The sequence below is a fragment of the Melopsittacus undulatus genome, chromosome 1 (genome assembly GCF_012275295.1).
Source record: "Melopsittacus undulatus isolate bMelUnd1 chromosome 1, bMelUnd1.mat.Z, whole genome shotgun sequence".
In the NCBI taxonomy this organism is placed as follows: Eukaryota; Metazoa; Chordata; class Aves; order Psittaciformes; family Psittaculidae; genus Melopsittacus; species Melopsittacus undulatus.
In genome coordinates this window covers 8,609,870-8,626,473 of record NC_047527.1, presented here as the reverse complement: position 1 = coordinate 8,626,473, position 16,604 = coordinate 8,609,870, and the positions used below count along the sequence as shown (strand labels likewise).

General features: G+C 51.5%; 1 protein-coding gene across 1 annotated transcript in view; it reads left to right on the top strand.

The window, feature by feature from the left end:
• TG (thyroglobulin) overlaps positions 1–16,604 on the top strand; it is a 179,948-nt gene that overhangs the window by 29,589 nt on the left and 133,755 nt on the right. Inside the window, exons 18-19 of the mRNA XM_034069710.1 lie at positions 1,751–1,905; positions 2,296–2,452. Of these exons, the coding sequence (XP_033925601.1) occupies positions 1,751–1,905; positions 2,296–2,452 (312 nt within the window). The remainder of the gene's footprint in view (positions 1–1,750; positions 1,906–2,295; positions 2,453–16,604) is intronic.

Here is a 16,604-nt window from a genome sequence, read left to right as displayed (position 1 = left end):
TCATAGAATAGTTATGGTTGGAAGGGACCTTAAGATCATCAAGTTCCAATCCCCCTGCCATAGGCAGGGACATCTCACACTAAACCATGTCACCCAAGGCTCTGTCCAACCTGGCCTTGAACACTGCCAGGGATGGAGCATTCACAACCTCCCTGGCAACCCATTCCAGTACCTCACCACCCTAACAGTAAAGAATTTCTTCCTTATATCCAATCTAAACCTCTGCTGTTTAACTTTCAACCCATTACCCCTTGTCCTGTCACTACAGTCCCTAATGAAGAGTCCCCCCCCAGCATCCCTGTAGGGCCCCTTCAGGTACTGGAAGGCTACTATGAGGTCTCCACGCAGCCTTCTCTTCTCCAGGCTGAACAGCTCCAACTTTCTCAGCCTATCTTCATACAGGAGGTGCTCCAGTCCCCTGATCATCCTCGTGGCCTCCTCTGGACTTATTCCAACAATTCCATGTCCTTTTTATGTTGAGGACACCAGAACTGCACACAATACTCCAAGTGAGGTCTCACGAGAGCAGAGGGTCAGGATCACCTCCTTTGACAAAAGCAATTGTATGAACTTCACAATAATGGAGGTTTCACCACAACACATAGTAATTTGTTCCAGTGGATAATTATCCACATTCTTAAAAATCTCATTTCCTGTTCTTTATGTATACAGTTCAAGACTGTGGTTAAGTCAGCTCTTAAGTACTCACTGATAAACTAAACAGACAGAGGGCTTTGTGCTGTGCAGGGCTTTTGTGTCATCTGGTGCCTCTTACCATTCTCCTTGGAAGCTCTCCACCCCCCACTCCTTTTGGGGTGAGGGGTTGAGAATTATGCTCCAGCAGTGACACTTGTATGTGATGCAGTGAGGGCCTGTAGAGGAGGTGAACGAGGGAGAACTCTTCCACTTGCCCGGGCTGGTGGAATAAGAGCCAACTCCATTTGGAGGTGGCATGACAGCATGACCTCTGTGCTGAACCAAGGATAAGAAACCCTGTGTGAAGCCTACATAACTCCAGTGGAGACAAGAATTTGCAGGTTTTTTAATGGCTAAAAACTGCCAAAAAGATTCATATTTTGTGACTGATGAGCTCCTGGATTTCTCATCGATTTGTGTGACTTGCATCACTTTTATTTGCTATCATAAAATTGGAAGAGTCTTGTAGATGTCTATGTAAACACCATAATTATTCAATCAGATTTATTCTCTCTTAAAACTTGATTCACAGTTAATTTAGCAAGCTAGGTTCCTGAAAGCCCATTTAAATCTGTATTAATTGTTTTAACCATTTAATTACTTTTCAAACAGAAGTCTTTTCATGAGTGTGTCTAAGAGAAGTGGATGTTAACAGGTCAATAATTCCTGTCTTCCTGTTTCTTTCCTACTTATTGGCATAACATTACCTTTTATGTAGTTCTCTGGAAATTCCTAACTTCTAAAGCTTCTAAACAATCCTCATTAATAATTCAGATTGTTCTTTATCCTTCTGGTAGTGCTGCAGTGTAAAATGTCTCTTTATTATTATATAATGATATCACTTGGCTTTTTCCCTTATGGACAACTTTATTTATAGTATTAATAGTATTTACCAAGCATGCCCCTTGCTGCTTATTATTTACTACCAACAGCTACTGCTTTCACCTGAAAAATCAAAATGCCAAATCAGTGTTGTCTTTTCCCAAAGTGACTTTGAAAGTCAGTTTCTGCATTAGTGAGGCTACTAAATACTCTTTTTCTACTTGATTTTTAGAGCTCCAGTTATTTCAGACAGTCCAGGTCCAAGCACACTTTCAAGTACTACTGCCTCCTGAGAAGAACTGTAGTTCTGACTACTCTGGATTACTCCAGGCATTCCAGATATTCATTTTAGATGAGTTGAAAGCTCGTGGTTTATGTCACCTCCAGGTAATTTCCATTGCTTCTTCTCTTTTGTTGGTGGGTTTTTTGGTTTGGTTTGAAGAGCCGAATATGCCATGAAATCTGTCCGGATTGGCAGCATTCTCATATGGATGACTGGGAAAATAGGATGTTTAGTCTCACTGACCCCACATTGGCAGATCAGCTTAATTGTAGCCATAGAAGTCGTATCACATCAGTCCAATATTTATTAAGAACATGTTTTGAAGAGAACATTTTAAATATTCTTTTTGTGAGTAAATGACCTGCTGAAATGATCTTTTCCTAGTTCTGTTTTTACAGGCCCTCTTGAAAATGTCCCTTTTGAGCACAGCACAGTGTACAGGAATAGGGAAAGGTCCTCAGGTTGACTAACCATCGTTTAACTTTGAACTCAAGGTAAATGCATTTGGAAACACGGGCTCAGTTTCTGTCTGTGATGATTCTACTGTCTATGTCGAATGCCTGGGCACGGACCGCCTGGGGGTGAATGTCACATGGAGGACTCAGCTGGAAAACATCCCAGCAGCTTCTCTTCCTGACTTACATGATATTGGTAAGTTTTTTTCCCCCTGATATTTATGTGAATTATGCCTGCTTTGCTTTTAATTGTTTTGCTTCCCTGTACCTGCTCTTAGAGGGCACTGATAAGGTATTATAAGTGCCCATTGAAACAGTTTATCTCTAACACTGGAGTTGTCTTTGAGCTTTTAATGTCGATATATTACTCTTGGAAAAGAAAGATATAATTGAATGTTTTTTTCACATAAGACCGCCTCTCCCAGCTTCTTTAACCAAGATAGAAAATTACTTTATCGGGCATGAGCTGATCTTTACCAGATGTTAATTTCCATTGGGCAGGTCCTCAGTGATGGGAAAGATTGTGTTCATTATTGGGTTGGACTCAGGAACAATTCACACATTGCCAAAAATATAACTAATTCGTTCCAAGTATTTTCTCTTACTTTCTATCTTCCCTTTTTCTGTTTATGACATTGCTTTTGACACCAAAGAACGACCCTTACCTCAGACATCCTAGTGCAATTATTCAGAGACCACTGACTGGCAGATCTTTGCTGTGGTTTCCAAGAGAGTTAGGAAAGGTGTAAGGAAACTCTTTCAGAGCAGTCAATGATTCCCTTTGAAATAAGGTGTAAAAGACACATCCCAGTTTCATATTCCCCCTGTGCCGCCTTTTCTCCAGCCTTACCCCTTTGCAGTGGTGTTCCCAGCTCTAAGTATCAATAGCTCTGCCTGTACATGTTGTTCTCTCTAACTCTGGGACATGGAGACGTGTGCCCTACAGCAGTTTTTGCCTGCTCGGAACTGAATTGAAAAGCCTTCAGGATGCAGACGGTAGCTATAGTGGTGGTGTGTTTCTGGTTTTACGGTATGTTTGTATTTACATCCATTCAGTTGTTCCAGATTATAAGGGAAATTCAAGTGAATGTTCATATAAGTGAATATTCAAGCAGTTTGCAGGAGTGTGTTTGGTTTTATGTGGGACTTCAGTTTTGAAAGTGTTCCACTTGGAGGGCATTACATTTTTGACCCTCTCCACATTACAGTTTCCCTGTAACTCTAAAACTGCTTTTCAGGGAATGACTGCATGGTTTCAGAAGAGGCAGAGGAGAACCTGCTCTCTGTATACCCTTGGCACCACCAACTTCCCTTACCTTCTAAGGAAGCTTTGGGTCTTTCTGTCTGAGGTGTTCTCTGGTGTGTTTATACACAGTGAGCAAATTTGCCCTCTGATCTGAATATCTACATTACTAAACCAGCTTTATTCTTCTAGCTTCTATATGAGCAAATAATAAGGCCTGCTTTTTTCCTTTCTCCTATGAAATAGCTGAGAAAAAATTGCTAAACAGAAGCACAGTGTGTATATGTTCCCAGTGGAGCGCCTCAAATCTAAATCACTTGTGAATGCTTCATTACTTCTTTCTCTTGCATATATTTTCATGTACTGAATTCTGAGACTGTGCAGTGTGCAAAGCCCTTCCTGTAGGATCTTATACCATTTCACTCTGTAGCTTAGACCTCTAAAATGTTGAGGAACAGTTGCAGCAATTTCTCTCTTTTCTGTTCAACACACGTAACCTTTATGGATTGTAAAAATGAGCCTGAAGTGGATGAACATACAATAAGTATTGTATGTTAGGTGTACCTATTAGTGACACTGGAGGAAATCAATCCCTGCACTACAAAACTGCAATTTCAAGCTGTGTCTTTGTGCTCTGCATTTTGAAAGAGAATTTAAAAAAAAGAAAAATTTACTTTTCTTTTTCTTACACTTTTCTCTCGCTTTCTCATTTGGCCAATATAAACTCCCAAGTAACAGGAAGATCCCTTACCTGTGGAAATTAGTGTTTCATTCAACAGAAGAAAATATTGCATCATGTTTCTTCCCACAAGATAACACAAGATGCTACAATTTGCAGGATATTTCTGTATGTGAAAAAATGTGTTGTCCCCTGAGACGTCTAAGTTCATAAAGGTGTACTAGGCCCTGGAGAAATGCTCAGTAAGAACTTCCAGTAAATCTAACAAAGTATGAGATGTGTAGTAGCTTGAATTTGCAAAACTGTTAAACAAAACAGGAGAAAGCCCAGGGAAGCATTATTGTATGTGCTGTGCTTTAGACACATGACACATTTAGACACATTTAGACAATGGGAAGAAGCCATGCCAGAGGAGACAAGGCTCAGGGGGTTTTATCCATGTGTATAAATATCTGATGGGAGGATAGAGAGCCAGAGCCAGACTTCTTTGTGGTGTGCAGTGGAAGGGCAAGAGGATACGGGCAGGAATTGAAATTTAGGAAATGCCACTAATAAAACCCCCAAAATGCACAGCTTTTCACAACGTGGGTGTGTGGAAAGTGGCACTGACTGCCCAGAGAGGCTGTGGCCTCTCCATCCTTGCAGCTCTTCAAGCCTTGCTGGACATGGCCCTGGGTAACATGCTCTAGCTGACCCTGCTTTGAGCTGAGGTTGAAGTAGGTGATCCTCAGAGGTACCTACCAGCATCAGGGATTCTGCAGCTCTGTGGGAAGCCACAGTCCTTCTTTTCCTTGACATCAGTGAGGAACAAGGTACCTGATTTCTGGTGATGTTCTGGAGTTGATGTGGAGACAAAAAGCGGGAATGATTTGCAGCACAGCTTTCCCAAAGCATATTTGCTTTTTGTGAGGGAAATAATCTACCTTGAATTGCTTAATTATTGGCAATAAAAGAAACCACAAGGCTGACCTGCAAATTACAGGGAAATGATGGACGGGAGGAGCATTAGGGTTAGGGTTAGGGAACCAAGGCAGCTTGTGTCAGATGTTAGTGGTGAGTCTGTGGCTGGCAAGTCCATCACTGAACATCCATCTCTGCTGAGACATTCAACTTGCAATGCATGAGTATGTATGCTACAGTGAAACACTTGTCTATAGACTCTCAATGTGAAGGATATTGTATATGCATAGATATATAGTGTGGTCATAGCAGGGTCCCATTTAGTGGTAGTGTTAAGAACTTCTCATCATTGCTCATAGAATTTTTGAGACAAAAATTGCAGAATAAGAGATCTCTTCCTTGAATGGCTACAGTGGCATCAATAATATGGTAAAAGTCAATTTTAATAGCTAATTTGAGAAATGTGCCTTTCTGAAGTGCTGAGTTTGATTCTCTGTGGGAATTAGTGTTATGATGATAAAAGTGAGGTGTGGTAGCACCTAGATGTGGTGGGATCTGAGCACTCGTGACTGTCAACAGTACACAGAATCACAGAATCAAGTAGAATCAGGAGAGTTAACTAGACCTTTAAGATCATCAAGTCCAACCTTTACAAGAGGACTGCCAAGTCCCCCACTGATGCTGCTTGTTGAGAAAGGTAGAGGGGGAGGAAGCAAAGCAAGAAGCCTGGAATCTCCCAGTCCAGAGAAGAAGGGCCACCTTTATTGTGCTAGTAGAGGGGGATCGCAGTGGTCGCTCAGAGATGAAAGACGATTGGTCCCACTGAGGTGTCCAGGCCATGTTTTGGGAGTTTGGGCCCGATGTTGCAAGTGGGAGTTGTCTGGTACCCACATGGGCCTAGTGAGGATGGAGGAGCTGCCATTTTCCCGTGCTGCAGAGTCAGAGGATGCTGCCGATGGCCGATGCCTGTTGGTTCTGGGGCTCCTGGTCTCAGGTACTGGAGGAGCAGTGGGACAGCCTCTCACTGCCTGGCTGTGGGTGCTCCTTTCACCACGTGGTGCTGGCAGTTGGCTTCTGACCTGCTGTCTTCTAGGCCGCGTGCAGGCAGTTTGGGTGTGACAGTTCAAGTGGGAGCACGCTAGGGAGCCCTGGCATGGCGCGATTGTTGCAGTGCCAGTGTCTGGTGGCAGGGAACTGTGGCATGGCTATACAGCCTCCGGAGTGTCAGTTGTGGAGCTGCTGCTCCCTGATGACTCCTGAGTGTTACTGCTGCAGCCGCTGCTAGCACGTGCTGGGGAGCGCTGGGATAGCCACGACACAGCCTGTCTGCATGTGCTCCTCTTTGCCGGTGGTGCTGGTGTGTGGCTGCTCTACCGGCATCTTTTGCGCCGCTTGTTGGGAGTTTGGGCCCGGCGTTGGGAGCGGGAGCGGTCTCGCACCCGCACGGGCCCGGTTGATCTGGAGGCGCTGCGTCTTTGCCGTGCTCTGGAGCCACGAGGTGATGGTGATGGCCGCTGCCTTGTGGTGCTGCGGCTGTGGCTCGCTCGTGCTGGAGAGCCCTGGGCCAGCCTGGGCGCAGCCTGTCTGCGGGGGCTCCTGCCAGCTCGAGCTGCTGCTGTGCAGCTGCCCTGGGAGCGTCTTCTGGGCCGTGAATAGGGAGCTTGGGCTCGACGCTGCAGGCGGGAGCGGTCTCGCACCCGCACGGGGCCACCGGCTCTGTTGCTCCTGCTTCTTGGCAGCGGTGCAGAGCCACGGGATGCTGCCGATGGCTGCTGCCTGGTGGTGCTGCGCCTGCGGGTATCCCGTGATGGGGAGCATTGTGACAGCCTTGGCACTGCCTGGCTGCGGGTATTGCTCGCAGCACGTGTTGCTGGCCGTCGGCTTCTTTCCTGCAGTCTCCTAGGCCACGTGTAGGGTGTCTGGGTCTGACGGCTGCGCCGGGTTTGGTGTCGCCGTCGGTCAGGCCCAGGGTGGCTGGAGCCGCTCCTGCCCTCACACACTGGGCAACCGTGCCGTGGTGCTGATGGCATCTGTTTGCTGCTGCTGGGGCTGCTGGGATCCTGTGCTTCAGATTCCAGAGTCTGCTCCGATGGTTCTTGGGTGGCAGTGCTGGGGCTTCTTGGATCCTGTGCTTGAGGTTCTGCATTCTGCTCCAATGATGCTAGGCTGGCAGTGCTGGGGCTTCTTAGATCCTGTGCTGGAGGTTCTGCATTCTGCTCCAATGATGCCAGGCTGGCAGTGCTGGGACCAGGAAGGTCTAAGTTGGCATTGTAGGCTAGAAGAGAAAGCAGGAACATTATGGGCTTGGCTCCCTGGCCTGGAGCAGGGTAGGCCATAGCAGTACCCCAGGCCTCCTGGAGCCTTCAGGCTCTGCCAAGCCCACAGCAGACACCCAGTGCCAGGCCTTGCCTGGCCCCTGGCCCCAGCCCAGGAGCAGCTGGGTGCTTTGACACTTACAGGTGCCCAGGCCAGCACAGGCGTCACACTCCCATGTGGCGTCACGCCTGTTCTCCAGGTTGGAGCAGTGTCTGTGAATGCCCACAGCAGTGCAGGAGCGGCACAGGAGCAGCTCCCAGAGCCTAGGGAAAGAAATGGGTTCATGTGTCTAAGGATAAAGTGCCCACAGCATGGGATTGTCCAGCAGAGCTCTTGTTGTCAGCCTTTCTGCTTCGAGCCCTTGCTGAGATGGAGGTCCCGTGCTGAGCCCCAGGCTGCATCTTTGGCAACTTACCCGTCTGGCTGTACCTCCTGCCTGCCTTCTGGACAAAGGCACTCCCTGGCACTGCAGCTCCCCTGCCTCTGGAACAGGGATGCATATTCACTGTTGTCTTCCCGTGAGGCTTGTCTGATGGAGAAAGGGAAATGGATGAGCCCCTTGTGCCACAGCATAAGGCATATGCAGGGCCTCCCCGCTCTTCCCCCGACACCCTGTTTCCAACTCCTGCATGGAGCTAAAGCCTAGACTTGGGGGTAAGCGGAGGGCCACAATTGTGGGGGCAGGTCCAGGCGTGGCACAGTGCTGGCCGGGAGGACACCAACCTTGTGGGGATTCGGATCCCCATGAGGAGCATTTCTGTTATAAAGAGTTTCCTGTTTTTACACAGAGGGCACCGCAAGCAAAACTCGCCAGCATGCATGGCCAGTCCCTGCAGGAGAAACAGACAGAGCGTGAGTGAGGCTCTGGTGCTGCTGAGAGCTTGCTGTGCCTGGAGCAAGGGAACGGCTCTTACTTGGATGCAGGTGCGGTGGAACCAGGCATGTTTGCACACCGGGCACACCATGGTCTTGTAGGTGGTTCTGCCTTCAAGTGGGTGCGTGCAGATGAGGCAGTTGGTGCCCTCTGGAGCCGCCAGCTCTTGCTGCTCTGGGCGGTGCTCCCAGCAGAAGGAACTATGGGAGAGGGAAGGGATGGGTGAGATGAGAAGGGCTGGGTCCTTCCCTGGTGATGGGGAGAAGGGTAGAGGGGGTACCTGTACGGCAAGAAGTAACGGGTGACGCATCCACCCTCCACGGCACAGGGGAGATGGAACGTGCGGTCGCAGCCTGTCCCCTGGCAGGTGATGCTGGCCCCCCTTTCTCCACACACAAAGCAGACCTGGAAAGAGCAGAGCAGCCGCCATGAGCGGCAGCCTCACGGTCTCCACAGGCAGACCCACAGCTCGGGGCAGGGTGCAGGATGCGGCCCCAGCTGGATCACAGGCCACAGATCCACCTTGGCAGAGCAGGCTCCTGAGCTGGAGCCTCTGTGGAGCTGCTGGGAGCGAGACTTCTGTCCCAGAGCTGGGGGGAAAGGCTGCGATTCTGTTCTTGGCATCTGTGCTAAGCCCCTGCAAACCTCTCCTGGCATGAATCACCCTGATCATCTCAGATCCTCACCCTCTGGGCTGCCTGAATGACTGTACATAGAAGACCCATAGGATGAAACGTCATTACTCCTTCTTCTTCTGTCACTTGTGGCTGAAGGTCAGTGGCAAAAAACTGCAGAAGAGCAGAGACAAGGAGCAGATGAGGGGTATGTGGCAGGGCAGGTGTGTTGCAAAGATGAAAGCAGCCCCAGAGGAACTCACCAGGCAAAAGCGATGGACGTAGACCCCTAGATGATTGTGTTTTGTCCCGCAGATATCCGTGTCTGCCTCTGCGCGGCGACACAGCACGCATTCTAGAGGGGAGAGAGCAAATGGCACTGAGAATGAGCAGCTCTGTGGGGTCAGGGATGCGTCCCTGAGGGCTTGCCCCCAAGGGCTGCTCTGTCCCTGCCTAGCTTGCTGCTGGGCAAGGCTGGAAGCCTTGGAGAGGAAAGGGCACTGTAGGCATGGGTGTCCCGGAGAATGTGCACTGCCCAGCCCAGCCCTGGTCCCGCTTGCCAGGCAGAGGAGCAGCCGCCCCCCCCCCCCCCCCCCCCGGTGTCTTTGGAGCTCCTGCCTCCCCCTGCCAACGTTCCCGCTCCACTCCAACAGCCTCAGGAGTGCCTCTGCCAGGCTGTAGGAGGGGGACTTTGCTCTCACCCTGGTCCATCGCGTCGGGGGTCCTACACCTCCTTTCGGACATGTCAGACATCAAAGGTGGGCGTTTGGAGAGTCCCTGTCCCAGCAGCACTGGGGTTTCTTCTCCAAATGCTCCTCTGCTACCTGTGAGGCAGAAGAGAGACACGGGTGAGTTTGCAGCACAGGCCAGAGCTCTGTGGTGCGGAGCCCCCTTCTCCCTGGGCAGGCCCCCGAGAGCCCTGTCCCTGCCCTCTGCTGCCCGCACCTCACCAGGTCGCAGTGATGCACTGTGCCCTGCGTTCCCCTTGTTATAGGCCTGCCCCTGGCACCGGTCGCCGTGGCCTCTGTGACATCATCACCGCTGGCCCGCATGCACCCCAGATACGGGCAGGGGCACCCTCAGACACACACCAGCCATCGTGACCCGGCCTCTGCATCACGGGGCTGGCTGTGAAGCACATAGGCAGGGACCTGAGCCCTTGGCACCAAGGTCAGTGGGGCGGCTGCTCCACCTGCAAGTGCAGAGTCAAGGGCCAGTGCAGGGATGTGGTTTCCTGGTGAACTTGGCAGTGTTAGCTTAACGGTTGGACTCGATGACCTTTACGGCCTTCTCCAACCTAAATGGTTCCTGTGACTCTCATTCCCACTCCACTATGACTTTAGCACCATTTGCTTACGCTATGATTTTCCTTCGGTCGTCAATTCTTTACCATTTGATCATCACTTCATCATGAAGAAAGCCCTTTTAATTAACCAACTAAGGATGAGTTCCCTGAATAATTCACGGGCGAGACCAGGACAAACACCAGACCGTGTCTGGAGCACAGCCAGAGTAGAAGAAAAGGAATGATGGCAGAGTTAGGGTTGGATGGACCTTCAAAGGTCCACTCAGTGGCTGGTGTATTGTTTGTCCATCAAAATAGAGAAGCCGCTGTTGGTTGTGGCAGTCACTGGGACTGCATTAAAGTCATGCAGTGAGCGCAGCTAAAAGAGGCAGCTAAGAGATGAGTATCTTCTGTGCTTTCCTTTGAGATCTCCTGGGAAGTTGTGGGGCTGCTGGAGAACTGGGAACTGTTCAAGGGTTTTCAGGGTGCTGGCTGCAGCTGGGAAGGGATAAGTACAGGAGGCCTGTGTTCCAGCAGGCTCTAGCAACTTCTGCTGAGCTCTGCCAGCTGTGCCTGATCAGAAGGTGCTTTGAGCTTCTTCTCCTTCTCCAGCTGACTCCTAGTTTGGGAAGATCATGCAGCCTTTCAGCAGGTGCTGTGGAGAAGCCTATGTAGCTGCTGGGCTTAAAATGCAGGTCCCAGAGGTAGCAGTTGGTGCAGTAGTCCAGAAGAGATGAGTTCTCTGGGACCCTGAAGATACAAAAGCCTCAGCCCCTGGCTGTACTGAAGAATGTGATGGAAGTCTGTGCTTCTCAGGGTGGGAAGTGAAGATTTGCATGGTGGCAGAGGCAGAAGCCTGTGAGTTGTGGCCTCAGGAGGAAGGCTTCTGCTCCCCCTGCAGCTATGCAAGTACAGAATAGCTTGGGTTCCGTGGGTGCGGATGCAGGGCTGCAGCTCTGTCCAATAAAGCATCTGAGCCTGAGAAAGAAGGCTGGTGGCAATGGGTGACTGTGAGGGATGGAGTCCTCATCTGTCAAGCCCACCTGTGTTGTAGGGGATGTTTTGTGCTTAGCAAGGGCTCAGATCTGGGATGTTGTAGACACACTGGTTGGGCTTGTCCAGCCCCTGGGCTATCACTCACTTCAGGTGAGCATCAGTGATACAGTCAATGGCACCCGGAGTGTATGTGTTACGGTTACTAGTTTTCAGAGGTCATGGTTGAGGACATGTGGCCCAGCTGGTTTTCTCATTTACGGGGTAGGGCTAGAGAAGGAGTGGACAGACCCTGTAGGTCTGCAACTGTTTGCATCTTTGGTGTCAACAGCAAGGGCTGGGCTTTTATGACTATGGGACCTTCTTTGGGGATCAAAGGTGCCTACAAAGCAAGGTGATCTTCCTGATCAAGTGGGGCAAAACCATCAGAGGAATGACGGGGGAGGGCAGTGAGGAACCGCAGCAGGTTTTGCACTTGATGTGAGGGAACTTTGCCTTGGGACCAAAGAAGGAGGCGGCTGGGAGCTGCTAGGTCATACTCAGAGAGCAGACCAATGGAGGTGATGCTGTGGTGGGTGTTCACCACAGACCAGCAGATCAGAAAGAAGGAGATGACTCCTTCTTCAGACAATGGGAAGAAGCCATGCCAGAGGAGACAAGGCTCAGGGGGTTTTATCCATGTGTATAAATATCTGATGGGAGGATAGAGAGCCAGAGCCAGACTTCTTTGTGGTGTGCAGTGGAAGGGCAAGAGGATACGGGCAGGAATTGAAATTTAGGAAATGCCACTAATAAAACCCCCAAAATGCACAGCTTTTCACAACGTGGGTGTGTGGAAAGTGGCACTGACTGCCCAGAGAGGTTGTGGCCTCTCCATCCTTGCAGCTCTTCAAGCCTTGCTGGACATGGCCCTGGGTAACATGCTCTAGCTGACCCTGCTTTGAGCTGAGGTTGAAGTAGGTGATCCTCAGAGGTACCTACCAGCATCAGGGATTCTGCAGCTCTGTGGGAAGCCACAGTCCTTCTTTTCCTTGACATCAGTGAGGAACAAGGTACCTGATTTCTGGTGATGTTCTGGAGTTGATGTGGAGACAAAAAGCGGGAATGATTTGCAGCACAGCTTTCCCAAAGCATATTTGCTTTTTGTGAGGGAAATAATCTACCTTGAATTGCTTAATTATTGGCAATAAAAGAAACCACAAGGCTGACCTGCAAATTACAGGGAAATGATGGACGGGTGGAGCATTAGGGTTAGGGTTAGGGAACCAAGGCAGCTTGTGTCAGATGTTACCGGTGAATCTGTGGCTGGCAAGTCCATCACTGAACATCCATCTCTGCTGAGACATTCAACTTGCAATGCATGAGTATGTATGCTACAGTGAAACACTTGTCTATAGACTCTCAATGTGAAGGATATTGTATATGCATAGATATATAGTGTGGTCATAGCAGGGTCCCATTTAGTGGTAGTGTTAAGAACTTCTCATCATTGCTCATAGAATTTTTGAGACAAAAATTGCAGAATAAGAGATCTCTTCCTTGAATGGCTACAGTGGCATCAATAATATGGTAAAAGTCAATTTTAATAGCTAATTTGAGAAATGTGCCTTTCTGAAGTGCTGAGTTTGATTCTCTGTGGGAATTAGTGTTATGATGATGAAAGTGAGGTGTGGTAGCACCAAGATGTGGTGGGATCTGAGCACCCGTGACTGTCAACATTACACAGAATCAAGTAGAATCAGGAGAATTAACTAGACCAGTAGAGTAGTAGTTAACTACTAGTAGTTAGTACTAGTATTTAACTACTACTACTAGTAGTAGTACAGTTAACTAGATCATCAAGTCCAACCTTTACAAGAGGACTGCCAAGTCCCCCACTGATGCTACTTGTTGAGAAAGGTAGAGGTGGAGGAAGCCAAGCAAGAAGCCTGGAATCTCAGAGTCCAGAGAAGAAGGGCCACCTTTATTGTGCTAGTAGAGGGGGATCGCAGTGGTCGCTCAGAGATGAAAGACGATTGGTCCCACTGAGGTGTCCAGGCCGTGTTTTGGGAGTTTGGGCCCGATGTTGCTAGTGGGAGTTGTCTGGTACCCAGGCGGGCCTAGTGGGGATGGAGGAGCTGCCATTTTCCAGTGCTGCAGAGTCAGAGGATGCTGCCGATGGCCGATGCCTGTTGGTTCTGGGGCTCCTGGTCTCAGGTACTGGAGGAGCAGTGGGACAGCCTCTCACTGCCTGGCTGTGGGTGCTCCTTTCGCCACGTGGTGCTGGCAGTTGGCTTCTGTCCTGCTGTCTTCTGGGCCGCGTGCAGGCAGTTTGGGTGTGACAGTTCAAGTGGGAGCACGCTGGGGAGCCGTGGCATGGCGCGATTGTTGCAGTGCCAGTGTCTGGTGCCAGGGAACTGTGGCATGGCTATACAGCCTCCGGAGAGTCAGTTGTGGAGCTGCTGCTCCCTGATGACTCCTGAGTGTTACTGCTGCAGCCGCTGCTAGCACGTGCTGGGGAGCGCTGGGATAGCCACGACACAGCCTGTCTGCGTGTGCTCCTCTTTGCCGGTGGTGCTGGTGTGTGGCTGCTCTACCGGCATCTTTTGCGCCGCTTGTTGGGAGTTTGGGCCCGGCGTTGGGAGCGGGAGCGGTCTCGCACCCGCACGGGCCCGGTTGATCTGGAGGCGCTGCGTCTTTGCCGTGCTCTGGAGCCACGAGGTGATGGTGATGGCCGCTGCCTTGTGGTGCTGCGGCTGTGGCTCGCTCGTGCTGGAGAGCCCTGGGCCAGCCTGGGCGCAGCCTGTCTGCGGGGGCTCCTGCCAGCTCGAGCTGCTGCTGTGCGGCTGCCCTGGGAGCGTCTTCTGGGCCGTGAATAGGGAGCTTGGGCTCGACGCTGCAGGCGGGAGCGGTCTCGCACCCGCACGGGGCCACCGGCTCTGTTGCTCCTGCTTCTTGGCAGCGGTGCAGAGCCACGGGATGCTGCCGATGGCTGCTGCCTGGTGGTGCTGCGCCTGCGGGTATCCCGTGATGGGGAGCATTGTGACAGCCTTGGCAGCGCCTGGCTGCGGGTATTGCTCGCAGCACGTGTTGCTGGCCGTCGGCTTCTTTCCTGCAGTCTCCTAGGCCACGTGTAGGGTGTCTGGGTCTGACGGCTGCGCCGGGTTTGGTGTCGCCGTCGGTCAGGCCCAGGGTGGCTGGAGCCGCTCCTGCCCTCACACACTGGGCAACCGTGCCGTGGTGCTGATGGCATCTGTTTGCTGCTGCTGGGGCTGCTGGGATCCTGTGCTTCAGATTCCAGAGTCTGCTCCGATGGTTCTTGGGTGGCAGTGCTGGGGCTTCTTGGATCCTGTGCTTGAAGTTCCAGATTCTGCTCCAGTGATGCTAGGCTGGCAGTGCTGGGGCTTCTTGGATCCTGTGCTTGAGGCTCCGCATTCTGCTCCAATGATGCTAGGCTGACAGTGCTGCGGCTGCTTGGATCCTGTGCTTGATGTTCCTCATTCTGCTCCAATGATGCCAGGCTGACAGTGCTGGAGCTTTTTAGATCCTGTGCTTGAGGCTCCACATTCTGCTCCAGTGATGCTAGGCTGGCAGTGCTGGGGATTCTTAGAATCTGTTCTTGAAGTTCCAGAGCCTGCCTCAGTGATGCTTGGCTGGCAGTGCTGGGACCAGGAAGGTCTAAGTTGGCATTGTAGGCTAGAAGAGAAAGCAGGAACATTAAGGGCTTGGCTCCCAGGCCTGGAGCAGGGTAGGCCATAGCAGTACCCCAGGCCTCCTGGAGCCTTCAGGCTCTGCCAAGCCCACAGCAGACACCCAGTGCCAGGCCTTGCCTGGCCCCTGGCCCCAGCCCAGGAGCAGCTGGGTGCTTTGACACTTACAGGTGCCCAGGCCAGCACAGGCGTCACACTCCCATGTGGCGTCACGCCTGTTCTCCAGGTTGGAGCAGTGTCTGTGAATGCCCACAGCAGTGCAGGAGCGGCACAGGAGCAGCTCCCAGAGCCTAGGGAAAGAAATGGGTTCATGTGTCTAAGGATAAAGTGCCCACAGCATGGGATTGTCCAGCAGAGCTCTTGTTGTCAGCCTTTCTGCTTCGAGCCCTTGCTGAGATGGAGGTCCCGTGCTGAGCCCCAGGGTGCATCTTTGGCAACTTACCCGTCTGGCTGTACCTCCCGCCTGCCTTCTGGACAAAGGCACTCCCTGGCACTGCAGCTCCCCTGCCTCTGGAACAGGGATGCATATTCACTGTTGTCTTCCCTTGAGGCTTGTCTGATGGAGAAAGGGAAATGGATGAGCCCCTTGTGCCACAGCATAAGGCATATGCAGGGCCTCCCCGCTCTTCCCCCGACAGCCTGTTTCCAACTCCTGCATGGAGCTAAAGCCTAGACTTGGGGGGTAAGCGGAGGGCCACAATTGTGGGGGCAAGGTCCAGGCGTGGCACAGTGCTGGCCGGGAGGACACCAACCTTGTGGGGATTCGGATCCCCATGAGGAGCATTTCTGTTATAAAGAGTTTCCTGTTTTTACACAGAGGGCACCGCAAGCAAAACTCGCCAGCATGCATGGCCAGTCCCTGCAGGAGAAACAGACAGAGCGTGAGTGAGGCTCTGGTGCTGCTGAGAGCTTGCTGTGCCTGGAGCAAGGGAACGGCTCTTACTTGGATGCAGGTGCGGTGGAACCAGGCATGTTTGCACACCGGGCACACCATGGTCTTGTAGGTGGTTCTGCCTTCAAGTGGGTGCGTGCAGATGAGGCAGTTGGTGCCCTCTGGAGCCGCCAGCTCTTGCTGCTCTGGGCGGTGCTCCCAGCAGAAGGAACTATGGGAGAGGGAAGGGATGGGTGAGATGAGAAGGGCTGGGTCCTTCCCTGGTGATGGGGAGAAGGGTAGAGGGGGTACCTGTACGGCAAGAAGTAACGGGTGACGCATCCACCCTCCACGGCACAGGGGAGATGGAACGTGCGGTCGCAGCCTGTCCCCTGGCAGGTGATGCTGGCCCCCCTTTCTCCACACACAAAGCAGACCTGGAAAGAGCAGAGCAGCCGCCATGAGCGGCAGCCTCACGGTCTCCACAGGCAGACCCACAGCTCGGGGCAGGGTGCAGGATGTGGCCCCAGCTGGATCACAGGCCACAGATCCACCTTGGCAGGGCAGGCTCCTGAGCTGGAGCCTCTGTGGAGCTGCTGGGAGCGAGACTTCTGTCCCAGAGCTGGGGGGAAAGGCTGGGATTCTGTTCTTGGTATCTGTGCTAAGCCCCTGCAAACCTCTCCTGGCATGAATCACCCTGATCATCTCAGAACCTCACCCTCTGGACTGCCTGAATGACTGTACATAGAAGATCCATAGGAAGAAACGTCATTTCTCCTTCCTCTTCTGTCCCTTCTGGGTGAATGTCAGTGGCAAAAAACTGCAGAAGAGCAGAGACAAGGAGCAGATGAGGGGTATGTGGCAGGGCAGGTGTGTTGCAAAGA